Genomic DNA, 26,211 nt, shown 5'->3' with positions numbered 1-26,211 from the left:
ACAATTTGATACATAAGTTAATTCGAATCATGCTAATGATACGATTATATCATTTGTTTAACATTCTTAAACGTGCAAATCTGGATAGAGAATTATGCTAGTTAAATTTTTACATGATTACTTTTAAATTTAATACCTATTAAACAAATATTTAATCAAATGATCAAATCTGTAACAAAATCAATAATTAAGGGATCAATTATGTTTAAATTAAAAGTTGAGAATAAAAATTGATAAATATTAAAACTATTCATAGAATTGATTCTTTTAAAAAGTTACATATTTGAGATTCTCACCCGCATAAGATGAATTAATTCTCGAATATGTTTAAGAGTTTTTTTTTTTTTTTGGTTTTTCGAATATGTTTAAGAGTTGCCTAAGCTTTTACGTATCTGAAAAATATGGCATTTTGACTAACAGAATTTCCTTCTCTCTCTCTCTTTTAAGGAGTAATAATTTTAGATTCTAAAATTCTATTTATTGTGCCGCGCCATATTGCATTGTTGTTCAATGTGGTTGAACGTAGCGTTCCCTCACCCTATATTCAGTTCAGTTGAATGTTGATGGCTTCTCCATGCTAGATGAGCACTGGCATCACTTAGCCAATCGCAATTGAAACCCTAAGTTTGTTTCATATTAGCATTTGCAATCGGTTGGATACAATGGCGGGATCACTGCCTACCCTCAAACGCCTACTGCTACGCAACGCATCCAATCCGCTTTACCCTTTCCTCCTAGGCCGCCGATCTCTCCATGCCGGAGAAGGAGCCAATCACGCCGTCACCCTTATACCTGGCGATGGCATCGGTCCTCTTGTTACCGGTGCCGTTGAACAGGTCTTTGAGGCTATGCACGCTCCCATCCATTTCGAGCGCTTCCAAGTCCACGGAGACATGAACAGCGTGCCTCCTGAGGTGATTGCCTCCATCCGCAACAATAAGGTCTGCCTCAAGGGTGGCTTGAAGACTCCCGTCGGTGGAGGTGTCAACTCCCTCAACGTTCAGCTCAGGAAGGAGCTTGATCTCTACGCCTCGCGCGTCCATTGCTTCAATTTGCACGGGCTGCCTACTCGCCACAACAATGTCGATATCGTCGTCATTCGGGAAAACACCGAGGGTGAATATGCCGGCCTTGAACACGAGGTCGTTCCGGGCGTTGTGGAAAGCTTAAAGGTACTCTGATGCGTTAGTTTTTCACTCTTTACCTTTTCTATAAATTGCGGCTCTGTGACTAGATCTTCTGTCAGCTTTGATACTGTTATGCGTTTTAGGAATTATTTGAATGTGATAATTTATGATCATTATATTTGTACCTCACTCTCCTACTCTTTGAACCGTCTGCCGTAAGATCTACATGAACTAGTGTTAGTTATTGAATTTTTAAAACCATTGGCATAGCAATTTAGTGAATATGGGTAATGGCTATCAACAATTCAACCTTTTTTTGATCTACAGTGTTCTGATTTAATAGCATATATAGGACATGAGTAATAGAGTGTCACGCCCATATTTTGAGATGATTACTAGGTATTCGTAATATGACTCTGAATTTGGACCTATCTTTCTCAAGATAGGTATCATCAACAGCTGTCTGTTAGGAGACTGCTTTATATCTTATGCAACAATCTTGTTTGAAATTTCTATTTCATACCCTGTATTGGTGGCTCTCAAGGTTCAAAATGATGACATTCAAATGATTAGCTACATCAGTCATTCGTGTTAATCCAGGTGCCAAATGAAATGATTTTGATCTGCTTGTTATGTTCCAACATAATTTGCCCTGTTGTTCAAATGAACCTTTATTAGCCACCTTGTACTTCTACAAGATTTCTCTATTTTGTTGAGTTGTTGTTTGTTGTAATTGAGGGATTAAATAGCCACCACCCACCACCCACTAATTAAGTTGAAGCAAAATATGTATAAACCAGAGAAAGAAAGAACAATAATTATATTAATGACATAGTTATTACGGCGTCGCCTAGGCGACAAGGCGGTCCGGGGGCGTCGCGACTTAACAGGGCGCCGTGATAACTATGATTAATGATATTGTAATGAGGGATATACATACTTTATATAGGGATATATGGGTCTAACTAATGGGCTAGGTTACAACTTGGGTGTCTTCAAAAACACATGTCAGTATGCATGACCCTTGGGCTTGAAGATGAAAGACCCAAGGGATACGGTCGAAATAGCCTCAAAACAACACGAAAATACAAACACTCTAGGACAAATGTCAAACCAGACTTTCTTTTGTCAACAGTGGTAGAGGTGATGGAGCCCGCTACAAAGGGATACATCTATCCCACAGTGATAAAGCATATAGCAATGAAGATAGCTGGTTGATTGTTGATAGCAACACTCCTTACTTGAAATTTGGGAAATAATCACAGCATTTTTAGAATCAAACGGCTTTTAGAAATAAAGTATGGTAGTTTCAAAATTTAACACCTTTAGGAATAAATATGGCACACCGGAAATAACATGGAAACAAACATGACAATGCCAAAATTGAGCACCCTTGGAAAAGAAATCCAGCAATGGAACCAAGAAGTTTTGGAAAATTAACACAACACTAAAAAGTAAAAACCAATTTGTTGTTCAAGAAGGGTGGCTTGCAATAATAGAAAACTTTCATATTTCACCAGTAGTACCAGAAAATGGCAAAAAAGTGATAGGGAAAATTTCACTTAAAACCGTTGTCAAAGGTGATATCATATGCCAGCACATGAGGGGGCTTATTGGTGCATGATAGTGGAGGATGACAACCAAAATTTCCAAACTGGGTTGATGAAGGAAAAGGAATCCAACAGTGATGATGGTAACATCAGAAGGTCATTGGAATGGGAGATAAGCACCAAAAACAAATCTAGGGATCTGACAACTCAGGTGATGCATGGCGGTAGATCCCGTGGTGGGCTTTCCAGTAGTTGGTCATGAAAAGATCCTGAGTGAGGTAGTGGTGTTGGTATTTTGAGGCAACCACCAGAGATGCTTATAACAAGAAAAAATGGCCATGAGAGTGCTGTTCACAGTGGAAAAGCTAATTTTCTGACCTCTAATTTTTGGAGAAACTATGGTTTGTGGGGTTCTGACTTCTGATACTTTGTTGAAATTGAGGTATTGGAAGGCCTAAGAGGTGGTGAATAGCCACCACCCCATTGTTAGGCAGAGCAAAGTATGTAAAAACTGAAGAAAAAAAGAACAATGATTATATTAATTATATTGTAATGCTTACCTTCTAAGATGGATCTACATTATATAAGAATATAACGGGTCTAACTAATGGGCTAGGTGCCTAGGTTACAACTATCGCTAAGCTAGGGTTTCTACTTTCTATATTTCAGCATTGTCATTTAAGCATTAACTTCATATAGCCGCTAGGGGTGTTAAAAATTTAAAATGAATGAATTTCTTTGAGAATATCATTAGCTAGTTTCTATTGTTTCAATTTTCCAGGTGATAACAAAATTTTGCTCAGAACGGATTGCAAAGTATGCTTTTGAATATGCACATCTCAACAACCGTAAGAAAGTGACTGCTGTGCACAAAGCGAATATTATGAAGCTTGCTGATGGTCTATTTTTGGAATCTTGTCGTGAGATTGCTAACAAGTACCCTGATATTGAGTATGATGAGATCATTGTGGACAACTGTTGTATGCAACTTGTTTCGAAGCCTGAGCAATTTGATGTTATGGTATATAGCTTTGACCATTCACCTTCTCTTTTTTTTTATGGTTGCATGACTGGAGTTGTTAAGAATTATTATTGCCAATAATTTGTGACCAAGAAATGACATGATGGATTGCAAAAATTCAATTTATGGCTATCTTTGCTATTTAATGGTGCCTAGTTTGTGTTAGGGTTGGGAACCAGGTAGGTAGGTCTTTTTGTGCCAAATTACCTTTTTTAAAATGGAAATGCCATTTTAAGATAAAGAAAACACTTTGTTGTAGCAGGATGTGAGAAGCATTATAGTTATTAAAAAAAAAAAAGTGAATTGTTCTTTCTATTATACTCCGTATCTATTTATTCTGTAGTATGTTGCAATTTGTGGGGTTATATCTTATATGTAGTCTAACCTCTTTCTTTTAGAACTATTTTTTGGGGCTATTTTAAGTTTGAAGCAAAACAGAAAGCAATGTGATTTGAGCACTGTTTTGCTTCAATTCACATTGATGGCCTCAGCATTTGCTATGTTATGTTGTACACCTTGAGTAGGTATGTTGAGGAGTGATGAAATTAAAAAAATGGCAGGTGACCCCAAATCTGTATGGGAATCTGGTGGCAAATACAGCAGCTGGTATTGCAGGAGGAACTGGTGTGATGCCAGGAGGTACTTGTGTGTTCACATTTTCATTTTTAGTATAATATTTTTATGTCACAGTGATATTGTGGCTGGCTTATTTGCAATGTGTTAACTAACAATGGTGGGTGGGTGCAGGAAGTGTGGGAGCAGAGTGTGCGATTTTCGAGCAAGGTGCTTCAGCTGGAAATGTGGGAAATGAGAAAATAGTAGCGCTAGAGAAGGCAAATCCAGTGGCCTTGCTTCTTTCTTCGGCCATAATGTTAAGGCACATGCAACTTCCTTCATTTGCAGATAGATTAGACGCATCGGTGAAGTACGTAATAGCTGAAGGTGAACACAGGACCAAAGATATTGGAGGAAGCAGCACCACTCAGCAAGTGGTGGATGCTGTCATTGCAAATTTGGACAGACGAGTAGAATGAATGAATAAATATAGATTTTCCCTCTCCTCTCCTCTCCATCTTATATTTTTGATGATTTATTGATTGATTGGGGAGTATTAGTATTATTTTTCTTTTCTTCCTCAATGCTGCCTGCCTGCGGCATATCATAATGAATAATGGATGGGTTGTTCGTTTCAGATATATAATACTCTGTAATAAAATTGGCGTGAAGCCGTTTTTCTCATTTTTTTCATTGCTGGCTGGTGAATGGTGATTTCAACTTTTAACTTGTAAATTGTGAAATAAGCAGACAGCAAGCAAGCTAAATACGATAGATGATGCAAAAAGGTGGTCACTTGAATAAAACTGCTTTGTCCAAATAAATAATACAAAATGGTCGGTCACAAGAATAAAATTGTAACAGCAGAACAAAAAGTGTGCTTAACAACATCATTTCTTCAACTTCTACCTCTCTTCCAAGCGGCGGAGTATACACTCTGCAAAACTCTGTTGCCTGCAAAATCAAAAATAACACGAAACACTCGTCATACCAAATCTGTATATTCCTTCCTCATCACCAAATACTCTCAACATTTGAAATTCAATTAGCAACAGCTTCCATATACTTGAATACATGACAAATGAGGATAAAAATCTATGCTAAGAAAAATAAATAAATAAATCATTAAACAATTAAAGTATACTTACTTCCTCTCTCGGTGCTTGGGGCTAGGGCGAGAATATTTTAAATATCCATCCCAAGGAACCTTCTTAAGACCTGCTCGAACAGAAATGATGTCCCTCACCCTAAAAATCAATCCATAAGGAATTCAAGGTAGTTAGTTGGTGAATGACATCAAAATTCAACCACTAATGGAGAAAACTATGGTAGTTGGTGAATGGCAGACGACATTCACCTCTCTGCAAACTCTATTGCTGTTTCACCAGGTTTTAAATTTTGAGGCTCCAAGTACCAAACATCACAAACAACAGCCCATGACGTCATGAGCTGCAGCAGGTGCATTGTGAAAGATTGCCTGTTAGCAAGATAAAGCAAGCATAAGCTTCCTAAACACCAAATGCAGTCAGAATTTTGCATGTGAAGGTGGTAAAAGCAGAAAATGAGATTGAGGAATAAATTGGACCAGCACCAGTAAGATCTTACTTTCTACTATTCCAGAAAGCATCAACAAAAATTTTGTTGTACTTGATTGCAACTGGGCAAACTGTGCACCCAAGCTCAAATGCACCCTATTTATTATCAGAATATTAGTAAAAGGCATACGGAAACACCATAATAAATTCTGAAACAAAAAAAAAAAAAGCTTTTTCCGATAGGACAAGGGATGGAATGAAGGATCTTTTAACACCAGAGCCAAATGAAATATGTTTAAGAGATTATGCATGGCAGTTGGAAAGGGCGTTACCTTCTTGAACATGACGGTGTAGTGGTTATTGACACAAGTTCCCTCTGGGAATATAAGAAGAGGATTATTATCAGCCCCTTCAACATGCTCCCTAAGCCTGAAAAGGAAATAGTATTGTGAGCAAAAGAAACCAAGAATATCAATGCATTTAAAAAATAAAAGTATTCAAGGCCAGATCATATCACATACTTCCTTGCTACAATTTCACGATCCTTGGCCTCTGAGCGATTGAACCAAATACATCCTACACTTTCTAAAATGGTGCTCTGCAGTAATCCTGCAGGCAAAAAGGAAGAAGGATGTCTTACAATTTCAAAACAAAATTATTTGTTACTCCATTTTTCTCTAAGCTCCATTTTTCTCATTCCTCCAAGAAATCCTCAGGGCCAGTTCGCATAGAAATGCATTTCGTTTTACATAGAAAAACTTCTATTTGTTACCTTGTACTTCATTTTCTTCGAATAAATGCACATGTAAAACATAACAAGACTGAAATATCCTTCTTCACAAATTCTTCCCCAAAACTTAATGTTCTTCAACTAGACCACATGTCCACACTCCCCAATATTGAAGCAAAATCAAGCAACTGTCATCCTAATTTGTCATATATATCATTAAGTAGGGGACTTGGGAAGAGGTTCTTGACAGTAGTCAATTTGAAGGGTCATGAAAAGGGTGGGGTTTTCAGTTTCCTGGAAGCAGGGGGTGGGGTACAAGCACTGGGATGAGGGAGAGCAGGTAGGAGGGATAAGGGTAACAGAGAAGGGAGGAGGAAGGCTCCAAAGCAATCTTCCTGAAGGTTGGAAGGGGTGCCAGCAACTGGAGGCCAAAGAGGGAGTGAGAGCCAGCCACTGGAAGGGCAGAAGGGCAGGGGAAGGTGGAAGTTGGAAGTTGGAGGGGGAAGAGTTATTTCAGAGAAGTCACTCCTACCTGTAATACATTTTGCCATGAATAGACTAAAAATATTATATGCCTTAAAATTCACACCCACTTTAAGCTGCTAAATGAATAGTGTCAATCTCATTCTTTCAAGAGAAAGGTTTACCAAGTTAGTTGCACCAGTTTACAGGCCAAAGAAGTTTCAGATCTAAGAGAAACAACATGAAGAAAGTGAAGTCCTACCAACCCATCCAGGATGTTTCTGCATGATAACAGCAAAGGCAGTCATCTGTTCTAAAATGATGAAATCAATCATTGACGTGTGATTTGCCACAAAAACCTGTTTCACATAATTAAAGGAGCCTCAGGTGGTGTGCTTTGCATTTGTCTAGTAGAAAGAAAGATGAGAAAAATAATGGGACTCTAGCTTAACCTGTTTAGGCCGGATGCTAGGCCGGGGACCATGGTATTTGACAACACCAGTCCATGATGCAACAAAGAAGCTGCATATCAACTCTACCAGCACTCGCTAAAAATTAAATAACCAATACAAGACAGTAAGAAATTAGATTCGTAAGACATATGCCTAACTCTCAATATAAAAGGCAATAGAGGTTAAAGACGAGAAATATAACATAATTCAATCATGACAGAAGCATTTCCATCAAAGTGCTATGCTATTTATTGAGAAAAGAAAACCTTCTTCAAAATTTAATGCAATTTATAAGTTCAGATTAACTTTTGAATTTGGGTCCAACCAAATACGGAGTAACTTATAGGTCTTAATAAAGAGCAATAATGTTGCAAATTAACTTAAACCCAAATCAGAAACTTAAGACAGTGAATGAGCAGACTCAAGAAAGTGATAAAAAAGAAAGGTGCAGCAATCATACACTCATACCTCCAATTTTTTCCTGAGTCTATCATGGCCCTTGAGCAGAAAATGCACAGGAATGTAGCATGACAAGAATATTATCCATCCTACTGTCAAAACAATAGCCCTGTATTACAATTAGGAGAGGTCAGACTGCAAGACAACTTCTCTCAAGGAAGAAAGAAAATATTTTGGTATATTAGCATTCAAAATTCTGACTTGGGGTAAAATAAATTAATCTTATATCTACAGATTGACTGTTCAATACCAATTACAAAATTTGCTCCAGAACTTGCTAATTAGGAAATGATAAGCAAAGTAACATAAAAAAGAACTTTTTTGGCATTAACCAGCCACAGAGTGATTATTTACCTTTATTATTAGGGTATGAAGGGAAAAAAAAAGAAGTCATAGTCTTGGAAATGGAGGGAAGAAGAAATGCTAACCTTAATGGGAAAAGAAGTCCATATCTGACTACAACACCCAAACACCACAAAGGAAACAAATAAATGTTCCAGTTCCAAGTTTCAGGAGGATTAGACTTGAAGCATCTTGTAAAGGAATCCTGTGGAGGGGAAAAAACACTTCAAAAATGAAGACTTTACAGGCAAAACAATAAAAATGCTGGTATTAATAAGGTGTTAAGTAAAATTAACATGAAAATAAAATGAGAATAATTAGGAGAAAATATAAAAGAGAGCTAAATAATGGGATCAGAAATGAGAAAACGTAAGAGGGAAGAAGAAAATACTGACATCTACAATGGCACCGGCAGCCTCAGTAAGAGTAGGCGAAATATCCAGCAAATCACGGCTGAAGGAAAATGAAAGAAAAGCCATTAGGAAACAATCCAAATAAATAAATAAATAAATAGTGAGGGAGGGAGATAGAGGAAGGACAGATACAGGCGAAGCTTGCCGAGAGGCTCAGGGATGGATCCGGTGGGAAGATAGTCTTCCAGGTTGGGTCGATCCAGCTCCAATTCCGACCTCGACGTCGCCAGAACCCCACTCATCTTCTTCCCACACTATCCTCCTCCTCCTCCTCCTCTTTGCCTACAATTTTGCACCACTATTCTTCCAATCTCCGCCAACAACGATTCCTATTCTTATTCCTTGCCCAATTCCTATTCCTATTCCTATTTCTTCTTCTTCTTCTTCTCCCAAAAGTTTAATCCCCAACCCAAGGCCCCCACACACGGACCCGCCCTATTCCTATTCGTAGTAGTAGAGGCTTAGTGCACGTCACAGGACACAGATGCACCAACACAGCTTCAATCACTTCCTAGTGGTTCAGCTCCCTTCGTATATATATGTGTGTGTATAATTTAATTTATATTATGTATATATACACACATATACGGAGCATTATACTCCGTCCGTATATGACTTCATACTGGACTGGGCCACGCTGCATTTTAAACCCAACTCTACACTCCATCAGCTGCTCTTAGGCTGAATTGGGCTTTCCTTACAAATGGCCCACGTTTCGAATCAAGTTTCTCCAACCCAACATAATATACAACCCTAAATAAATACAATCATTATTGCATGGACCATGGTTCACACAGCTGTGTGGACCAAAAATAAAACGTACATTATTTTTGTACTAAAGGTACATTATTTTTGTACTGTAGGTACATTATTTTAGGGTACATTATTTTTGTACTGTAGGTACATTATTTTAGGGTACATTATTTTTGTACTGAAGGTACATTATTTGATATATACTATCAAATAATGTACCTACAGTACAAAAATAATGTACCTTCAGTACAAAAATAATGTACTTTTTATTTTTGGTCCACACAGCTGTGTGGACCATGGTCCATGCAATAATTTTCCAAATAAATATATGTACATACAATTTATATAAGAATTAAATATATTTAATATATATATATATATATATATATATATATTATTCATGATTTGAGTCAATCAGTTATGTACGACAAATTTTATTGTGGATCATGGTTCATGTAGCAGCATGGACAATGGTATAAGTTTTATTTTAGTTTTTTTTTTTTTTTTGCATATATTAGTTTCATTATAGTAACATTGAAATATCATTTTAATTATACTTTATGTATCTGCTATCTAGTTTTGTTTTATACACATAATAAGTTTATTATAGCAAACTAAAATATCATTTTAATTTCAAAACACGATCATTTGACAATATACATATCTGTATGAATTTTCCTATTCATTTTCATTTTATATATACATACAATAAGTTCATTATAACAAAACTAAAGTATCATGTTAATTAGATTGCACGTTCATTTGACAATACACATATCTGTATGAGCTATGCTATTTAGTTTCATTTTATACATAAAATATGTTCATTATAGCATCACTAAAAATGTCAATTTAAGTCTACTATAAGTTCATTAACAATATGCATATTTGTGGTGTATCATCATAGTTCACAGAGTTTGGTAAACTGTGGTCCAATGTACAACGATTGTCTTAGAACAACGTAGGATGGTTTACTTCCTTGTTTTTTTTTTTTTGCCAACTAAAATTACAAGGTGAGGTTTACATAGTGTATGTACACCCTCAGATAGTAGTGATTGTGAATTTTTATTGTCATGTATATATATAGGGGTTGCGTTCAAATGAGAACCATATATTAGGTGAGAACATAAGAACTACATGAATGCACATAATTTACTACACGAATGCACCGCGATTACTTCAAGATCTTCGTCGTCATCCAAACATGCTCAGAAATAATTACAGTACATTCGTGTAGGGGTGTAAATGAGCAGAGTGGCTCATAAGCTGCTCGGTCAAATTCAAGTTCGAGCCAAGCTCGAGCGGCTCATTTAATAATCAAGCCGAGCTCGAGCTCTAATGTCTTAGGCTCGTGGCTTGTCAAGCCACTCACAATATATAATATACATATAATATAGTTCATTTTTAATTGAAACATGAATTTAAAATCAAGCAGGTTAAATTCGAGCTCAAGCCGAGCCTTCCTTAACTAGCTCGAGCTCGGCTCGGCTCGTTTACACCCCTACATTCATGTAATAGATTATGTGCACTGATGCAGTAGTTCGCAAGTTCTCACCTAAGGTTGGTCCTCATGAAAATGCAAGCATATATGTATTGATGGTTTTATTGGGATCGGATCCACCATAAACCAGGTATAGGGTACAGAATTGGGCAAATTATTGTGTGGACCATGAATATAAGGTATATATTAAAAGTACATTATTTTTGTACTGAAGGTACATTATTTTATAGTATATATAAAATTATGTACTTTTAGTATTTAAATAATGTACTCTAAAATAATGTAATTTATGTACAAAAATAATGTACTTTTAGTATATTAAAAATGTACTTTTTATTTATGGTTCACACAGTTGTGTAGACCATGGTCCATGCAATAACGATTGACAAAAATGGGGGTATGAAGAAAGCAGCTTTATTGCTCGGGGTGATAGGCCTAAAATAGCATGTACAAAGCCCGAGATATTGGTCCAAAACGGCGGAGCAAAGAATACATAAATAATAAATACTATAGCCCTAAAGAATTGAATAGGACCCAAAATGGCAGCCCGATAATAAATAACATAAGCAAAGGACTAACAAATAAAAGAAAACTAAATATGTTACCAACATACATGAGTCAAACCCTGGCGTAACATGACTCAAACCCTGGCGTGCCAGCAGGAGAGAAAAGACTCAGACCAATGGACCAAGAAGCGTTTGGTGAGTTAAGGGATGCCTTTTAAAATGAGGGAAGGGTGCCTATTTATATTGTTGTAGGACTCACGAATCGTTGACAAATGGACGGCATTTGACAGCCTTCATTTTGGCCACACACGTGTCCCCACTACTTTGCTTCCAGTGCACTCCCATGTATAAGTGGAGCTTCCTATTATTTAATTAGTACACAAGATCTTGATAGCTTGGGTGGTTCGTCCTTGTGTTTTTATGTGGGAGGTTGTGAGTTTGAACACATCGCCCATAAAGATAGACACCTTATTTGGGCAATTGAGTCAAGACTTTCACAATAAAATAGACCCGTTGAGTCCCATGTCTCTGTCAAGGAAAACATAAATGCATAAATATAATGTAATGTAATGCAAATGTGTTTGCCAATAGTTGTGCTATTAACTATTAGAATATGTTTATCAATAAATTTTAAGATTTTTTTTCTTTTGGTTTAAGGTAATTACTAGAATGAGTTACACCTTATTTTGCGTGAAAATTAATAGTTTTCGTTGTGGACAATAAAAATGAATAATTTTGATATATATATATATATATATATATATATATATATATATGGTCTCTTGTTGATTGATTGATAAAATATGTGATCAATAAAATAAATAAATAAATAAATAAGGTAGTTACCGGAATGAAATTGGGTTGGTGTTGAGGGCGGGGAAGTGGGAACAATGGATAATGATTGGTGAAATGAAATGCTAATAATTAATGAAACTAAGTGAACGAAGTGTCTACCTACCTTTTTAGTTTAATAATATGATTTTTTTTTAATACTATTGACTCTATTACAATGCAGTATCTGTTCACATTCTTTCTCAACCTACTGAAGCACAACGAGCCTAACGCCCCCACTGGGGATCGAACCTGTGACCTCTCACTTGGAAGGGCCACAGCTATGCCACTTGAACTTCGGCTTCCACCGCCGCCCTCCGGCCGGAGCTCTAATGGAGCTTTGAGCCAGCGGTTTTGGTCACCTTCTACGTTTGCTCTCGCTCTTATTCCGCTCCGATCACCGTCGCAACTCTGTTCGCCTCCGACCACCACCACAGATCTTCTTCTTCCGTTTTCTTTCCCTTTGAATAAAATAATAATAGGTAGGTATTGGGGTTTGTGTTGGTAGTCTTGAACTCCCAACCCTACTTTGACTTTACCCACTTTTTATTTTCTCTATTATTGTGTTTTCCTCTCGTTACTTCCACGAGCAATTTTCCTCTCGTTACTTTCATGAGCTTTTCATTTTCATTAGCATAAATCGTTTAGTTTGGTTTCGGCAAGTGGTGATCTTATCCTGGGCGAGCAAAAAAGAATGATGACGAAGACCCAGATCTTTGATGAAGCTTTAAACTCTCTGAAGGAGCATAGCTTCCTAGTTATGAAACAGTCTGTGATTCAAGTTTTCTATAGCATAGTTAGAAAAGTTGTTTCTATGTCTGACTGTAAGGAATGGTTTACCATTTCATTGATCGTTGATGTAAACGTTTTATGTTATGAATTAATGGAATAACTACATTTACCTTAAAAAAAAAAAATGATGAAAAGCAAATGTTGTAATGCCTCCCGCACAAGCAATATATCATATATGTACCTATTGCCTATCTATCCCACACTCCACACTTATCCAATGCTTATTATTATGTACCACCAACCATATTACTACATTAAGTACGGAAAATTTTATCACTATTTTCAACGAAAGCAAATATAAAATCTCAACTCACTCAGTCTTGAAAAATAATGACATGTAAACTTTTAATTTGTTATAATGCCTTATTTGTAAACAATATATATAACATATAACAAATTTAAAATCAACAATTACACATGATACAATCAAAAGTGAGAAAAAAAAAAAAATTGGGTTGGTGTGAGAGCATGATCACGCACTCTCAGTCTCTCATCACTTAAAAGATGTAAGGAGTTCAAAATTTTCTCTTATATGAAAAAATCAATATGACTAACACTTTGATTATAAAGAATACTGATCATCATGATGTATTTGAATTGTTGCGTGCACAGTTCACTAATATTATGTTTTTTTTTTTTTTGAAAGGACACTAATATTATGTTGATTTGCCGTTTGCAAACTAAATTCCAACAACTAACTTAGATGATGACATGCATTGAGTTTCCACATTATCTATCACAAGTGATTTACAAAGGTGTTTTGACAAATTTTAAAATATTTGGTCTGGGAATCATAATAAAATAGTAATTTAGATGAGGATTAGTTACGTTGCTGTCAGTTGAGGTTTGCATATAGGATGGCTTACCGCCCTCATACCTAATGCCGCAGATATGTCATTACTATAATCAATATCAAATTGACAGCTTATCCAACACCAACAACCTCACAACACCCCCTGCATGCCCTGCTTTACTTATATATATTATATATATGAAAAATACTCACAAGTTTTACTCATTAATTTTACTTTCGCTCGAAATTTTGATGTTATCGTTTAATTTTTTTTGGATTCCACGAGATGAAAATAACTTATTATCCCTTGCTACATCAGTGAGCAAAAGTGAGAAAATAATAAATATTAAAAGTACATGTAATAAAACTCATATTATATAGTATTTGTGGATTAACATTCCTAGCTAACACAATATAATAACACTACCTATTAATACTATATATATACTTAAACGCATGCTTGTTTCAATGTGGATGAAATCATGATTACATGATTAAGATAAACAAAATGAAAAATGATATATATATATATATATATATATATATATATATATATATTATAACGGTTAGTTGAGGAGTGAACTATCAAGGTAATGCCTGGAATTTCTAAACTCAAATTAATTTAGGAGGCCAAATTAATTTAGTACACCCTCCTCCTAATTTATGTTGGATCGGTTAACAAGTCCGATCTTGACTAAAGTTATTTTGAATTTAATTTTTTATAATATTAAGTTTAGTATATTAGTATAGATGTCAAAAATCTTGTGGTCAAGCGGCATAGATGGGATTCTTCTAAGTGAGAGGTCACAAGTTTGATTTTCAAAAGTAAACAAAAAGGAAATAGTTTGTTTTACCAATTGAAGAGTAGAATGAGACAAAGAGATTACATAATAATAAAATGGAAAATATGCAGTTAGGTCCTTAGTTGTTGTGGTTGTAGTTCATAAGCTTTTATTTACATTTCTAACTCTCCAACCCAATCCTATTTCCCTACACAACCCTATTAAAATCATGTTATTTATTTTACAAATGAAATATTGATACTAAATAAGATTATAATTAAATAATAAATATTAAAAATACTAAAATTCACATGTACTAAGTAAAATTTTAATAGAGTTCAATAATTTTGTTGCTGCAATGGTTAAAATTGAAATTTTTTTAAAGAGTTAAGGCCGGATATATGTGTGTGTGTGCATTGTAATGATAAAAAAAAAAAATTAGAGACTGAAACAATTAGCAATGAACAATTGATGAGAGACTAAAATTACATTTTTTCCTAATAAAATTAAATATACTTTATTATCAAACTATTCTTTAAACTCTATAAGGAATCCAACGTAGTGTCATACAGTAATTATTAATTAAATCATCATCCTTGATCATGTAATTAATACCTTTTTTTTTTTTTTTTTTTTTTTTTTTTTTTGTTTTTTTTTTGTTTTTTTTTTTGTTTTTTACCTTTGCAGCTTTGATGTATGATATTTCACGTTGTATGTGCTGCCAACTCTGAATGTAGGGTATTCAATATTCAAATTTAATATTTTTATATATGTCTAATGCATGTTACATTTATAAAAATATTTTCTTCTTTTCTGTAAGACTGTCACCGTAACGTTCAACACAATTTTATTTACATTTCGTGAATCTATAGAATAATAATAACAATTATTATTATTATTATTGTTGTTGTTGTTGTTGTTGTTATACTCTATTAATTTATCACATTAATCATCAATCTATCTATATATTAAAATTTTATGTTTTTTTTCCTGAAGTTTAATTAAATTTATTAGAAATTAAGAGTGAATTTTATTTGTAAGAAATCCATTGATTACAATGAGATCTGAGAAACTAGGTTTATAAGCAAATAGAATTTAAGCTATTGTAATGTTGAATCAAATATATACTCTATTTGTAGTGTTAGGCATATACACTACAGGCGAATATAATTGTCTAGATTAGCTAACAACAAATGGAGAAAGCGTTGGCTTAAGTTTAGGGGTCCGTTGATCTATATTTAGGAAATTCACATGCAATTATTTGTTGTCTTTCAATGGCAAATTGTGTTGATGTACCACTGTCTCGTTATGTGTAACTTTTGTTATATATTTTGTATGTACTCAAAGTGTTTATATATATATATATATATATATATATATATATATATATTCTTTTTTTTGTTTGTTTTATATACCCTATTAACCTGTCAATTTAATTTTTTTGTTTGCTTAATTTGTTAGCATATTATTATAAATTTTAAATTTAATATTTTAGGGTTTAGGTTTTAAAAGAAATTGTATTCACTATTACTCCGTATTAAATTAAATAATAAACAAATTTTACTTTTGGTTCTCTATTATTATACACAAATGTCCTTAACTATTAAAATCTTCTAATTAGATACATAACTATGTAATTTGTATCGCATTTGATCCTATCATTCATTTTTCCCACAAAACTATTGCTAGAAGTGCTCATTCCAAACGAATCAAATGTAGTGCTCCTTCCCGAAGAAGCAAATGTAATGCACTTTCCGGGATGAACACTTTTGACAATAGTTACGTTGGCCGAAAAATTGGATTACAACTTTCAATATGTGCTTGTATCAACTCATTCCTGTAGAACTTAAACTTAATTCAAACAATGTGATATTTCTCTATATTTTCACAAACTAATTTACTACTCGTATTTTTTTTTCAAACTAAAATATTTTTTTATAAACATATACATATATAAATACAAAAATTTGGTGAGGCCGGCCCGACTTACCCTTAACCCCCAAGCTAAGGTCTATCCCATCCAAATGGCTAATTGTGCATAACTCATTACTTGGCAGTTAGTGATCAATATTATTATTCATTAGTTAAGTTTTTAAATTATAAGAAGTTGACAATTATATCATTACTCAATGTGAATAAATTAATGATAATTGACTTTATATAATTGGTTTATTTTTCTAAAGAATAATTTATGTCATAAATACATCTCGATTCTAATTCGGTTAAATATTAATTTTAATCCATAAATAGAAGGTATGGCCTTATGGGAATGAAATCTATTTAAATAAATTCATAATACTCTTTGGCGGACTTTCCAATGTAAATATTCTCTTTTAACTCATTTGTCCTATACAAATCAAATAATTTATTCATAAAAAAAGTATGCACTCTTAAAATATCTTTAAGTAACGAACAAAAGTTATTATAATCTAAAAACAATTACTATAATTGAATTTAAATTCATATTTATCTTTTAATACGTGTTTCTGGTCTCATCATATCTTATTTGTTTAAAAATTTAAAACATAAAAATTATTTCTTTTTATTTATATGTATGTAGGAGAGAATACATACGTTAAACGTGACACCAACACTTGGTGTTGACTGTTAGGATTATATATTTATATACTGACAAAAAAGAAAAAAGAAAAAAAAAAACAGACACACAGTAGTGGTTGTTGGTGTTGTCCTAGTACTAAGGCAGTCATCCTGGGAAAAGGTGTACGTACAAGGGAAAACCTTGTCTTGGTCACAAGGCAAAGGCAAAGGCGGGGCGGTGCCATAAAAATCGTTTATCTTGTTTTTTTCTGCTGCTTCGCTGCTGTTTTCAGTTTTGACACATTCACTCTGCCTTACGGCCTAAAATCCTATTCTCTCTTCTTCTTCTTCTTCTTTAATCTCTCTCTCTCTCTATCTTTTATATATATATATATATATATATACATATATTGCTCTCTCATTACCTATTAATTATAGTATACGCTGATGATGATGAAGAGGAGAAAGCAACAACGCGATCAGTTGTTTATCGGGCTCCAATGCTTGCTTTTGCGCCGCCGTCGCCGCCTTCATCACTCCCTTCCGCTTCTCTCCGCCTTATCCGCTTCCATTCTCTTCGTTTTTGCTCTTCTCTCTTTTCTTTCTCCTCCCACCACCAACCACCGCCGCCGTCTCACCCACCACCATGCCAACCTCGCCTTAGGATTGGTACACATTCTCTCCTTCAACTTCAATTCATTCGCTAGCTCACGGCTTCACCATATATATATATATATAATCATATCCCCATATTTTTTTCCCCTGATTGCCGTGTTACGTTTTGGAATGGAAATTGACTGGTTCGGTTTTGTTTGTGAAGTTCAATAACGGGACGGAGTTTCGGATGAATGTGGAAAAAGAGAGCGAGTTTCGAATTCCGGTGAGCGTTACGTTACAGAATTTGGGTGTAAATGTAGATAGATGATGATGATGGAGTTGGCAGATTTTGTGTCACGTACGTTATTTATTTATTTTTCATCAACATTTAGTTGAGGACTGATTTGTTGTATATGCAGACCAACGGGGGGAGCTTAAGCTCAGACCTTTGGAGTTGGAAGCAGTCCAAATTCTATTACGGGTGCAGTAATTCCAGCATTAAGTTTCCAAGTAATTCCCCATTCCTTCTTTTACTTAATGATACGTAAATTAAATGCTAGCTTTCTTTCTCTTCTCGCTTCGCTGCGTCTTTAATTTAATTGATTCTTGATTAAATCTGATCAATCCATTGATTACTTGTACTAAGTCTCCTCCTATCTATGGATTTGGTTAGTTCATAGGAATGAGATTGGTGTTTGAATGAGTCGTACGAGAATTGGTCTGATTTGGGTTTCATTTTTGTCTGACGTGCTGCAGCCGCTGGGTTTAATACACTTCCAAACCGCTACTTGTTGATTGCGACCAGTGGAGGCTTGAATCAACAGAGAACAGGGGTGGGTACTTGTATATTTTTCTTTAGATTTCTCCTCTAATGTCCGATTCTCCAATTATATAACAACTGCTTGTATCCTGCCCGCCCCCACCAGTGGGGCTGTGGATGGGGATCACAATTTTGAATTATATTTATTCCTCTCAGAAATATGTGTTTTAATTTGTGTTCTTCATTATATTGCTGCAGATTATAGATGGTGTTGTAGCTGCCCATATTTTAAATGCAGCCTTTGTTGTCCCAAAATTGGACCACAAGTCTTTCTGGAAAGATTCCAGGTTTGATCTGTTTCACATATTTTTGCTATATATATTCAAGGTTTCAGACCTAAGTAATTAATTAGGGGTACTATGTTTCATTGACTTTTAACTTTGGGTGATCATTTTCTGCAGCAACTTCTCTGAAATCTTTGATGTTGACTGGTTTATATCTTTTCTCTCAAATGATGTCAAAGTCATTAAGGAGCTCCCAATGAATGGAGGAAAAACCATGACCCCATATTCAACTAGTGTTCCAAGGAAGTGCGACGAAAAGTGTTATCAAACTCGTATCTTGCCTCTTCTAGTCAAAAAACATGTCAGTGTTTTTTTCTATATTTACTCAAACACTGCCCTTCCTAACATGTTTGCTTATATGTTGAACTTGAACTGTGCACAATCACATTATATTATAGACAACTCCTGCTACATTACACGGTGATCCTGTGTTTTTGGTGCTCATAATATAATGGTGGAATCTTCCATGTTTTATGAAACAAGTTATCACACTTGTTCCTCTGAGGATATTTGCAAAATAAAACTCAACTTGGAAAAATCCATCTGATTATCATCCTTCGAAAAGATACTGAATCGTACCAAAGTTTCTAGTGCACTGTGCAGAACTACTTTGCATTACCTGTCAACACATCCAATTATTTTGTCTATGCTACATCAATTCACATAATGATGCTTTTCTGAATGCTTTCATGTTACCTGGTTCGGGTTTCCAAACAACTTTCCCTAATTTTTGCTTCTCTTAAGATCATTCTGTCTTCTGGTACAGGCTGTTCGGTTAAGAAAGTTTGATTATAGGCTTTCAAATCAACTGGAGACAGATTTGCAGAAACTAAGATGCAGAGTTAACTATCATGCACTGAAATTCACCGATCCTATTCTTGAAATGGGCAGAAAATTGGTTGAGAGGATGAGAAATAAAAGCAAGCACTTTGTTGCCCTGCATTTGAGGTAAACACTGATAACCGATGCATGAAACTGAGCACCTAGCAGTTTAACACAACTATTTGCGGTGTTTATCATTCCAGTTAGTGTTTCTTTCTATGTCAAAATTTTCATTCAGCCTGGCAGCCTGCTGTAGTATTTTGAATTTAAAAAGAATATAGATATAATGGGAGTAACAACATGCTGTTCCATGGGATAGATTTGAACCTGATATGCTAGCATTCTCTGGATGCTACTATGGTGGAGGAGACAAGGAAAGAAATGACCTAGGTGCTATACGGAAGAGGTGGAAGACTTTACATGTGAGTTTCCAGTGATTTTATGAGCTGTTGGTACTCTCCCCCATTCAAGCATCACTTATTGCTAATGACTTGTATTTGCATAAATGTAGGCAAGTAATCCAGACAAAGAAAGGAGGCATGGAAAATGCCCACTCACTCCCGAGGAAGTTGGTCTTATGCTGAGAGCTCTAGGTTTTGGTAATGATGTTCATATTTATGTAGCTTCAGGTGAGATATATGGAGGCGAGGAGACGTTGGTGCCCCTCAAGGCTCTATTCCCAAATTTTTACTCCAAAGACACAATTGCAAGCAAGGAGGAGCTGGAGCCATTTTTGCCTTTTTCAGCTCGAATGGCTGCACTAGACTTTATTGTTTGTGATGAGAGTGACGTTTTTGTCACCAATAACAATGGTAACATGGCAAGAATGCTTGCAGGAAGAAGGTAAGCCAGCCACCTTCCTTTATGACTTGAACAGCGATTTCAATATGGCAACATATATATATAATCATCATATATGTAACATTTTGAGTTTTTATCATTCAGGAGATACTTTGGTCACAGACCAACAATCCGTCCAAATTCCAAAAAGCTTTACAGGGTGTTCCAGAATCGAAATAACATGACATGGGAAGCATTTGCCTCGCAGGTTCGAACTAATCAAATTGGGTTCATGGGAGAGCCAATGGAGGTTAGGGCAGGTAGGGGTGAGTTCCATGAAAACCCATCATCCTGCATATGCGAAAGTTCTGATTCCAAGGCTCAAGAAGAAGACGTAAGTTATGTTAGTGATGACAAGAATACTACTAATAACAGCAGAGAATCAGGGAAATTGAGCAATGAGGAAGATGAGCAGGGTTTATCTGATGGTGATTATTTGGAGACTGTGGCTAGAGTTGGGCACAGAGAATTGCCTAAAGCAGTGGAAACAGATTCTGTTCATCCCTTTAAACCTGATCCGCTAGAACTGGAAGATGATATGTTCTCGGATTAAGTAGCTACTAGCTAGGGACTGTGAATTAAAAGAAAAGAAAAAAAAAAGGTGACTTAGCTAATTAAGTGATTTTTTCCAACATGATTGCTTGAATTGGTGATAATTGTACATATACATAGATGGGTAGTTGTAGCAAGCTCCAGGATAGTGTGGAGTTCTGTGGATGCACATTGCAAGATATATATAGGCCATGTTTGGTAAAATACTTAGTTTATCAGTCAATTTTGGCTATTTGATCACTATTAATTGTTTGACTTGGTTAAAAAATTAATATAAATATTTGATTAATTAATTTTTGTAACTCTAAAATGCTAAAATTTAAAAAATTGCTCAAAACATTAATAATTAGAAAACAATTGAGTGACTGTTAATTAAGTCTTTAATTTATCAAAACATAGCCAATCTTATGGTTATTTTTTTTTAATTGGAACACAAATGAATCGGTATTGTAATCATCAATATGTTAGAATTTTTCTTCTATATGCTATTTATTATAAATATTATATTTATTGTGGACATTATAATTAATGTTGTAAGGTTTGTAACAATTATGTAATTCCACCCCCAAAAGCTCCCTATGCCCCGATCCGACAAAGCATATGCGTGGATATACTCTTTCTCTGCAATTCCTTCTAATTTAGTTCTCTTTCCTGTAAAAGTGTAAATCGGATGTCACTTTACTCTTTGAAAAATTAGTGAAAATATTAAATTGACACAAAATTGAAAAGAAAAGAAAAAGCATGATGTAAATAGAAGTGAGTAAATAGAAAATGAGGGGTGGGTTGGGTGCAGTCTATCGTAATCCAAAGGGAGGAGGACGTGGCATCTTTCACATCTGTTGTTTTTTCTGTTTTCTCTTTCTTTCTCTTCTTCTTCCACCTCCACCACCAATCACACTTTGCTACCTTCAATTCCCTCAACATCCAGTCCAGGCAGGCGGCAATGGCTTCCACTCTCCACGCCACCCATGCGCTCAAACTCACTAACAGTACTCACTGTCACAAACATTCCGGCTCCTCTGTATCTTTCCTGTCTTGGCGCCGTGCGTTAGCCACCAGTGACGATGCCACACTTTTCCCTACCCATTCTATTACCAGCGTTAGAGGTACACTACACTACACTACTCTTCTTTCTTCTTTCCTTTTTCTCATCAATGCTGAGATTGAAGATTCCTCCTTTTGGTTTGGAATTAACTAATTCTGAGATACAGAATTTTGAAACACGATGATTCATTGTTTCTTTAGGCAGAAATTATAGGGTACCGAGAATTGTATGCAATGCTCAGGCTGTGAATTTGGCTCCGGGCACTCCAGTCCGCCCAACCAGCATACTGGTGGTCGGCGCCACCGGGACCCTGGGAAGACAGGTCGTCAGGAGAGCTCTGGACGAGGGCTATGACGTAAGGTGCCTCGTTAGACCTAGGCCTGCTCCCGCTGACTTTCTCCGTGATTGGGGTGCCACTGTTGTAAATGTGAGCGACTTACTACTTCTTTACTTCTCTATTCATACATAATTCTATTCAATTCTACAGTTTGGTAAATAGTTGTTAGCTGATAGCTATTAGCATATTGGGTTAGAGTATATAACTATTTGATAACATTAGGATTGTAGAAAGGTGTTTGGTTAATTAAAATTAGTTGTTAGCTAATAGCTGTTTAGTATAATTTCTTTTCTAAAAAAAGCTAATTGAAAAAGTTGGTTTAAGAAACTTTTTGAATTTTAGCATTTTGGAATTACAAAAATCTAATTAACCAAACATTTATATTGATTTTTAACTAATTCAAACAACTAATAGGGGTCAAATAAGCCAAAATTGATTGATAAAGCTAATTATTTTACCAAGGAGGGATTATCACACAATGCCAAAAGCTAGGCATAACTTTTTATATATATATATACTGTCATCACATTTTCGAGAGGTGGGCCTCTGCCCAACAATAACTGCACAGTTCTTGTTGGTTCTTGAACTTATGACTTGACTCTGACATCATTTGTTAAGATGAAACACGCTACCACTACGCCAAAAGCTATCTCATAGCGAAGACACATTATTTCTTTATATACCATCACCACATGTCGAGAGGCAGGGCTAGACTTAGTTCTTCACTAGCCTTTGCTCAACAATTCTTTAGCTACCAATTGATTGACTTGGCTCTTTACCGGCCTCTGCTCAACACATATCAATCAAACTTTCCCCTTTTCTGAGTTTTCTCTACCTGTTACACATCTACATTTACATTTAGTATCCCTGCGTATTCGTCTCTGTAAGTGCCATCTGCTTTGGGTCTGACCGATTTGTAGGTGGTTGCTGATTTTCAAGTTAACCCTGTTTCTAGTGTTCTTGGTTTCGTGTTTCCTAAACAAGCAACCATAAAGTTCCATTATTAATTAAGAGGTGATTATGAGCAGGCAGACTTGAGCAAACCTGAGACAATACCAGCTACATTGGTTGGGATCCATACAGTTATCGACTGTGCTACCGGGCGTCCTGAGGAGCCCATCAAAACTGTAAGAATCGATACTGCACTTATTTTCTTTTTAAGAAAAAAAGGGTAATGAGTGTTATCAACATGTTGCTAATATATATCCAGTTATGGGATTTACTAGACTTTGATCAACTTTAATGCTTTCACTGTTGTTGGTTGGTATTGGCGATATTTAATTTGCCTGTTCATTTTAGGTAGATTGGGAAGGAAAAGTTGCTCTAATACAATGTGCAAAAGCGATGGGCATTCAGAAGTTTATTTTTTACTCCATTCACAATTGTGACAAGCATCCAGAAGTTCCTCTCATGGAGATCAAGTACTGTACAGAGAAGTTTCTTCGAGATTCTGGTCTGAACCACATTATAATCAGATTATGCGGTTTCATGCAGGTATTCTTGTTGTGACATGTCAAGCTCATAACTTTTTCTTTTGTAGCAGTTTTGAGTGATTTAATTGCTTGAATATGTTATTCACCTGTCACCTATAAAAGTTAAGATATTAGTAGGGTCGTTTATCCTTCTCCTGCCACATATCTCTTTTCTGCCTTGTGTTTATTCTATTTATGCAGTCATCTTAACTGTAGGCATTCTAAGTTCTCACTTCTCATGCAACCTTTTTCAGGGCTTGATTGGACAATATGCGGTACCTATATTAGAAGAGAAATCTGTCTGGGGAACCGATGCTCCTACTCGAATAGCGTACATGGACACCCAAGTTAGTTTCTTTTTACTTGTTTCTTCCACATAGCATCAACTTATATGCATTAATTTCCTAAACCGCATGTTCTTTGTTTTCTAGGATGTTGCTCGATTGACATTCATAGCTTTGCGCAACGAGAATATCAACGGAAAGCTTTTAACCTTTGCCGGGCCCCGAGCATGGACAACCCAAGAGGTAAAGAGGGTTTTCTTGAGCACCCTATATTAGATTTCTAAAAGCCGTTTCTGTTGCTTTTATAGAACTGTCAGCCACTGATAAAGATTCTTCTTTTTCTTGCCATCAAGATTTTGGTTAATTCTATTGTGTATAGTATGTATTCCAGTTGATGAAAACACCTTGTGTATATACAGGTGATAACATTGTGTGAGAGGCTTGCTGGGCAAGATGCGAATGTGACTACAGTTCCTGTTTCAATTTTGCGTTTTACACGCCAGCTGACTCGTTTGTTTGAGTGGACAAATGACGTGGCTGACAGATTGGCATTTTCAGAGGTAGTCATAACATATTATTTTAACTTTTTCTGTTTAGTGCTGATGCTTGACAACATTAATACATAGGTTGAAATGTGGAATTATATTCTCACTTAGGAATTCATCTAGGCATATACTGATATACTATATAGTGAACTTTGTATTACCCAACAAGCCAGCCCGCTAGCTAGCTAGCTATTTCAAGAAAACAAAATGAACAAATAATACAAAATTGGAAGCACATGTATTAGTTTGTTGAAGTAGGCAGAGCATGATGATGGGGCCGGGGATGAAAGCTAGCTAATTAATGTTGTGTTGGGGACATTTTCAGGTTTTGACAAGCGATATTGTTTTTTCTGTTCCAATGGCGGAGACGTATAGTACTCTGGGAGTGGAAGCAAAAGATATAGTTACACTAGAGAAATACCTACAGGATTATTTTACAAACATATTGAAGAAGTTGAAGGACATTAAAGCACAATCAAAGCAGACAGATATTTACTTCTGAGAAGATGGGGGACAAGATGATGATGATGATGATCCAGTATAGTATAGTCTAGTATTATAATTGTAAATGATTAAACATCCAATGATTAATTACTTCCAAGTTTGAGCCTTTTGATCTGCTGCTATATATACTTGTTTTCAAGTATAGTTTTTAGTTTAAGTTTGGGGCCAGGCTTGTTAACTAAGTCAGTCAAAGCCTGAATAATTCACTAATAAACTGCCATTGTAATGCAGATGAAAGATCCAATAGGAATGGAAGTTGGTTATATTTCACATCTTTGGGGTTTCAGAAGAAAGGCAGGCTGATAGATACTGATTGTGAAAGCTGTGATGTTGATGGCTGGATAAGTTCATTTTAATACATAGGAAGGATAGGATCATCATAAATAATTATAATTAGTAATATATATAAATTAAATACGGAGTAGTATGGTATAGAATGGACAGGTTGCTGAAGTGGATCGAAAGCAGACAAGTACTCACATTAGAACATCCACATTTATGATTTTTTTTTAGGGGGTGTTTGGTTATTGGCTTATAAGTCAAATTTTAGCTTATTTGACTTAGTTTAGCTGTTTGACCAACCAATAAGTTATTTTGAAGTGTTTGGTAAATGGCTTATTGGCCTTGGCTTATTGAGCCAATAAGCTGAAAATTGAAAAGCTAATGAATGTAGCTTTTTGTATCAGCTGGTTGGGAATAATGAGTATATTGACTATTTTATCATTTGAAATCAATGAGATTTACTTTTAAATGGGCGGTGTGTATCATTTGAAATCTTGTTATATTTAAAGGTTGAAATAATACAATACACTCATACCCTTAAATGTCATTTTACATTCAATCAGCTACTAGTAAACATCTAATTTACCAAAGAGTTTTTTTATAACCAGCTAATACAACCAGCTGGTCAAACCAGTTAACGCAATCATCCATCAACTAGTAGTTAAACCAACCAGCTATCAGCCGT

At 35.4% G+C, this 26,211-nt stretch overlaps 4 protein-coding genes across 4 annotated transcripts; 3 read left to right on the top strand and 1 right to left on the bottom strand.

The window, feature by feature from the left end:
* Window positions 1–465: 465 nt before the first annotated feature.
* Window positions 466–4,937, top strand: LOC116027265 (isocitrate dehydrogenase [NAD] regulatory subunit 1, mitochondrial-like). The gene is made up of 4 exons (XM_031268785.1): window positions 466–1,172; window positions 3,459–3,698; window positions 4,259–4,337; window positions 4,446–4,937. Exons 1-4 carry the CDS (start codon window positions 663–665, stop codon window positions 4,730–4,732), a joined length of 1,116 nt encoding a protein of 371 aa, XP_031124645.1. The 5' UTR covers window positions 466–662; the 3' UTR covers window positions 4,733–4,937.
* Window positions 4,938–5,029: 92 nt separating this feature from the next.
* Window positions 5,030–9,204, bottom strand: LOC116027264 (glycerol-3-phosphate acyltransferase 9). The gene is made up of 12 exons (XM_031268784.1): window positions 8,779–9,204; window positions 8,629–8,686; window positions 8,320–8,438; window positions 7,901–8,000; window positions 7,433–7,528; window positions 7,243–7,339; window positions 6,310–6,397; window positions 6,121–6,217; window positions 5,859–5,944; window positions 5,611–5,730; window positions 5,402–5,500; window positions 5,030–5,207 (listed from the first exon to the last, which is right to left on the bottom strand). The coding sequence occupies exons 1-12, from the start codon at window positions 8,886–8,888 to the stop codon at window positions 5,159–5,161; spliced, it is 1,119 nt and encodes a 372-aa protein (XP_031124644.1). The 5' UTR covers window positions 8,889–9,204; the 3' UTR covers window positions 5,030–5,158.
* An 8,176-nt stretch (window positions 9,205–17,380) lies between these two features.
* Window positions 17,381–21,280, top strand: LOC116027743 (O-fucosyltransferase 6-like). The gene is made up of 10 exons (XM_031269482.1): window positions 17,381–17,811; window positions 17,963–18,022; window positions 18,159–18,249; window positions 18,496–18,572; window positions 18,758–18,846; window positions 18,961–19,144; window positions 19,610–19,791; window positions 19,985–20,087; window positions 20,177–20,508; window positions 20,611–21,280. Exons 1-10 carry the CDS (start codon window positions 17,590–17,592, stop codon window positions 21,056–21,058), a joined length of 1,788 nt encoding a protein of 595 aa, XP_031125342.1. The 5' UTR covers window positions 17,381–17,589; the 3' UTR covers window positions 21,059–21,280.
* A 607-nt stretch (window positions 21,281–21,887) lies between these two features.
* On the top strand, window positions 21,888–25,514 carry LOC116026667 (protein HIGH CHLOROPHYLL FLUORESCENCE PHENOTYPE 244, chloroplastic). Its single transcript, XM_031268020.1, has 8 exons — window positions 21,888–22,163; window positions 22,303–22,529; window positions 23,468–23,566; window positions 23,739–23,933; window positions 24,166–24,258; window positions 24,343–24,438; window positions 24,615–24,755; window positions 25,066–25,514. Exons 1-8 carry the CDS (start codon window positions 22,001–22,003, stop codon window positions 25,240–25,242), a joined length of 1,191 nt encoding a protein of 396 aa, XP_031123880.1. The 5' UTR covers window positions 21,888–22,000; the 3' UTR covers window positions 25,243–25,514.
* Window positions 25,515–26,211: the final 697 nt, after the last annotated feature.

The sequence above is a fragment of the Ipomoea triloba genome, chromosome 8 (genome assembly GCF_003576645.1).
Source record: "Ipomoea triloba cultivar NCNSP0323 chromosome 8, ASM357664v1".
In the NCBI taxonomy this organism is placed as follows: Eukaryota; Viridiplantae; Streptophyta; class Magnoliopsida; order Solanales; family Convolvulaceae; genus Ipomoea; species Ipomoea triloba.
This window is presented reverse-complemented; position numbering and strand designations above follow the sequence as displayed.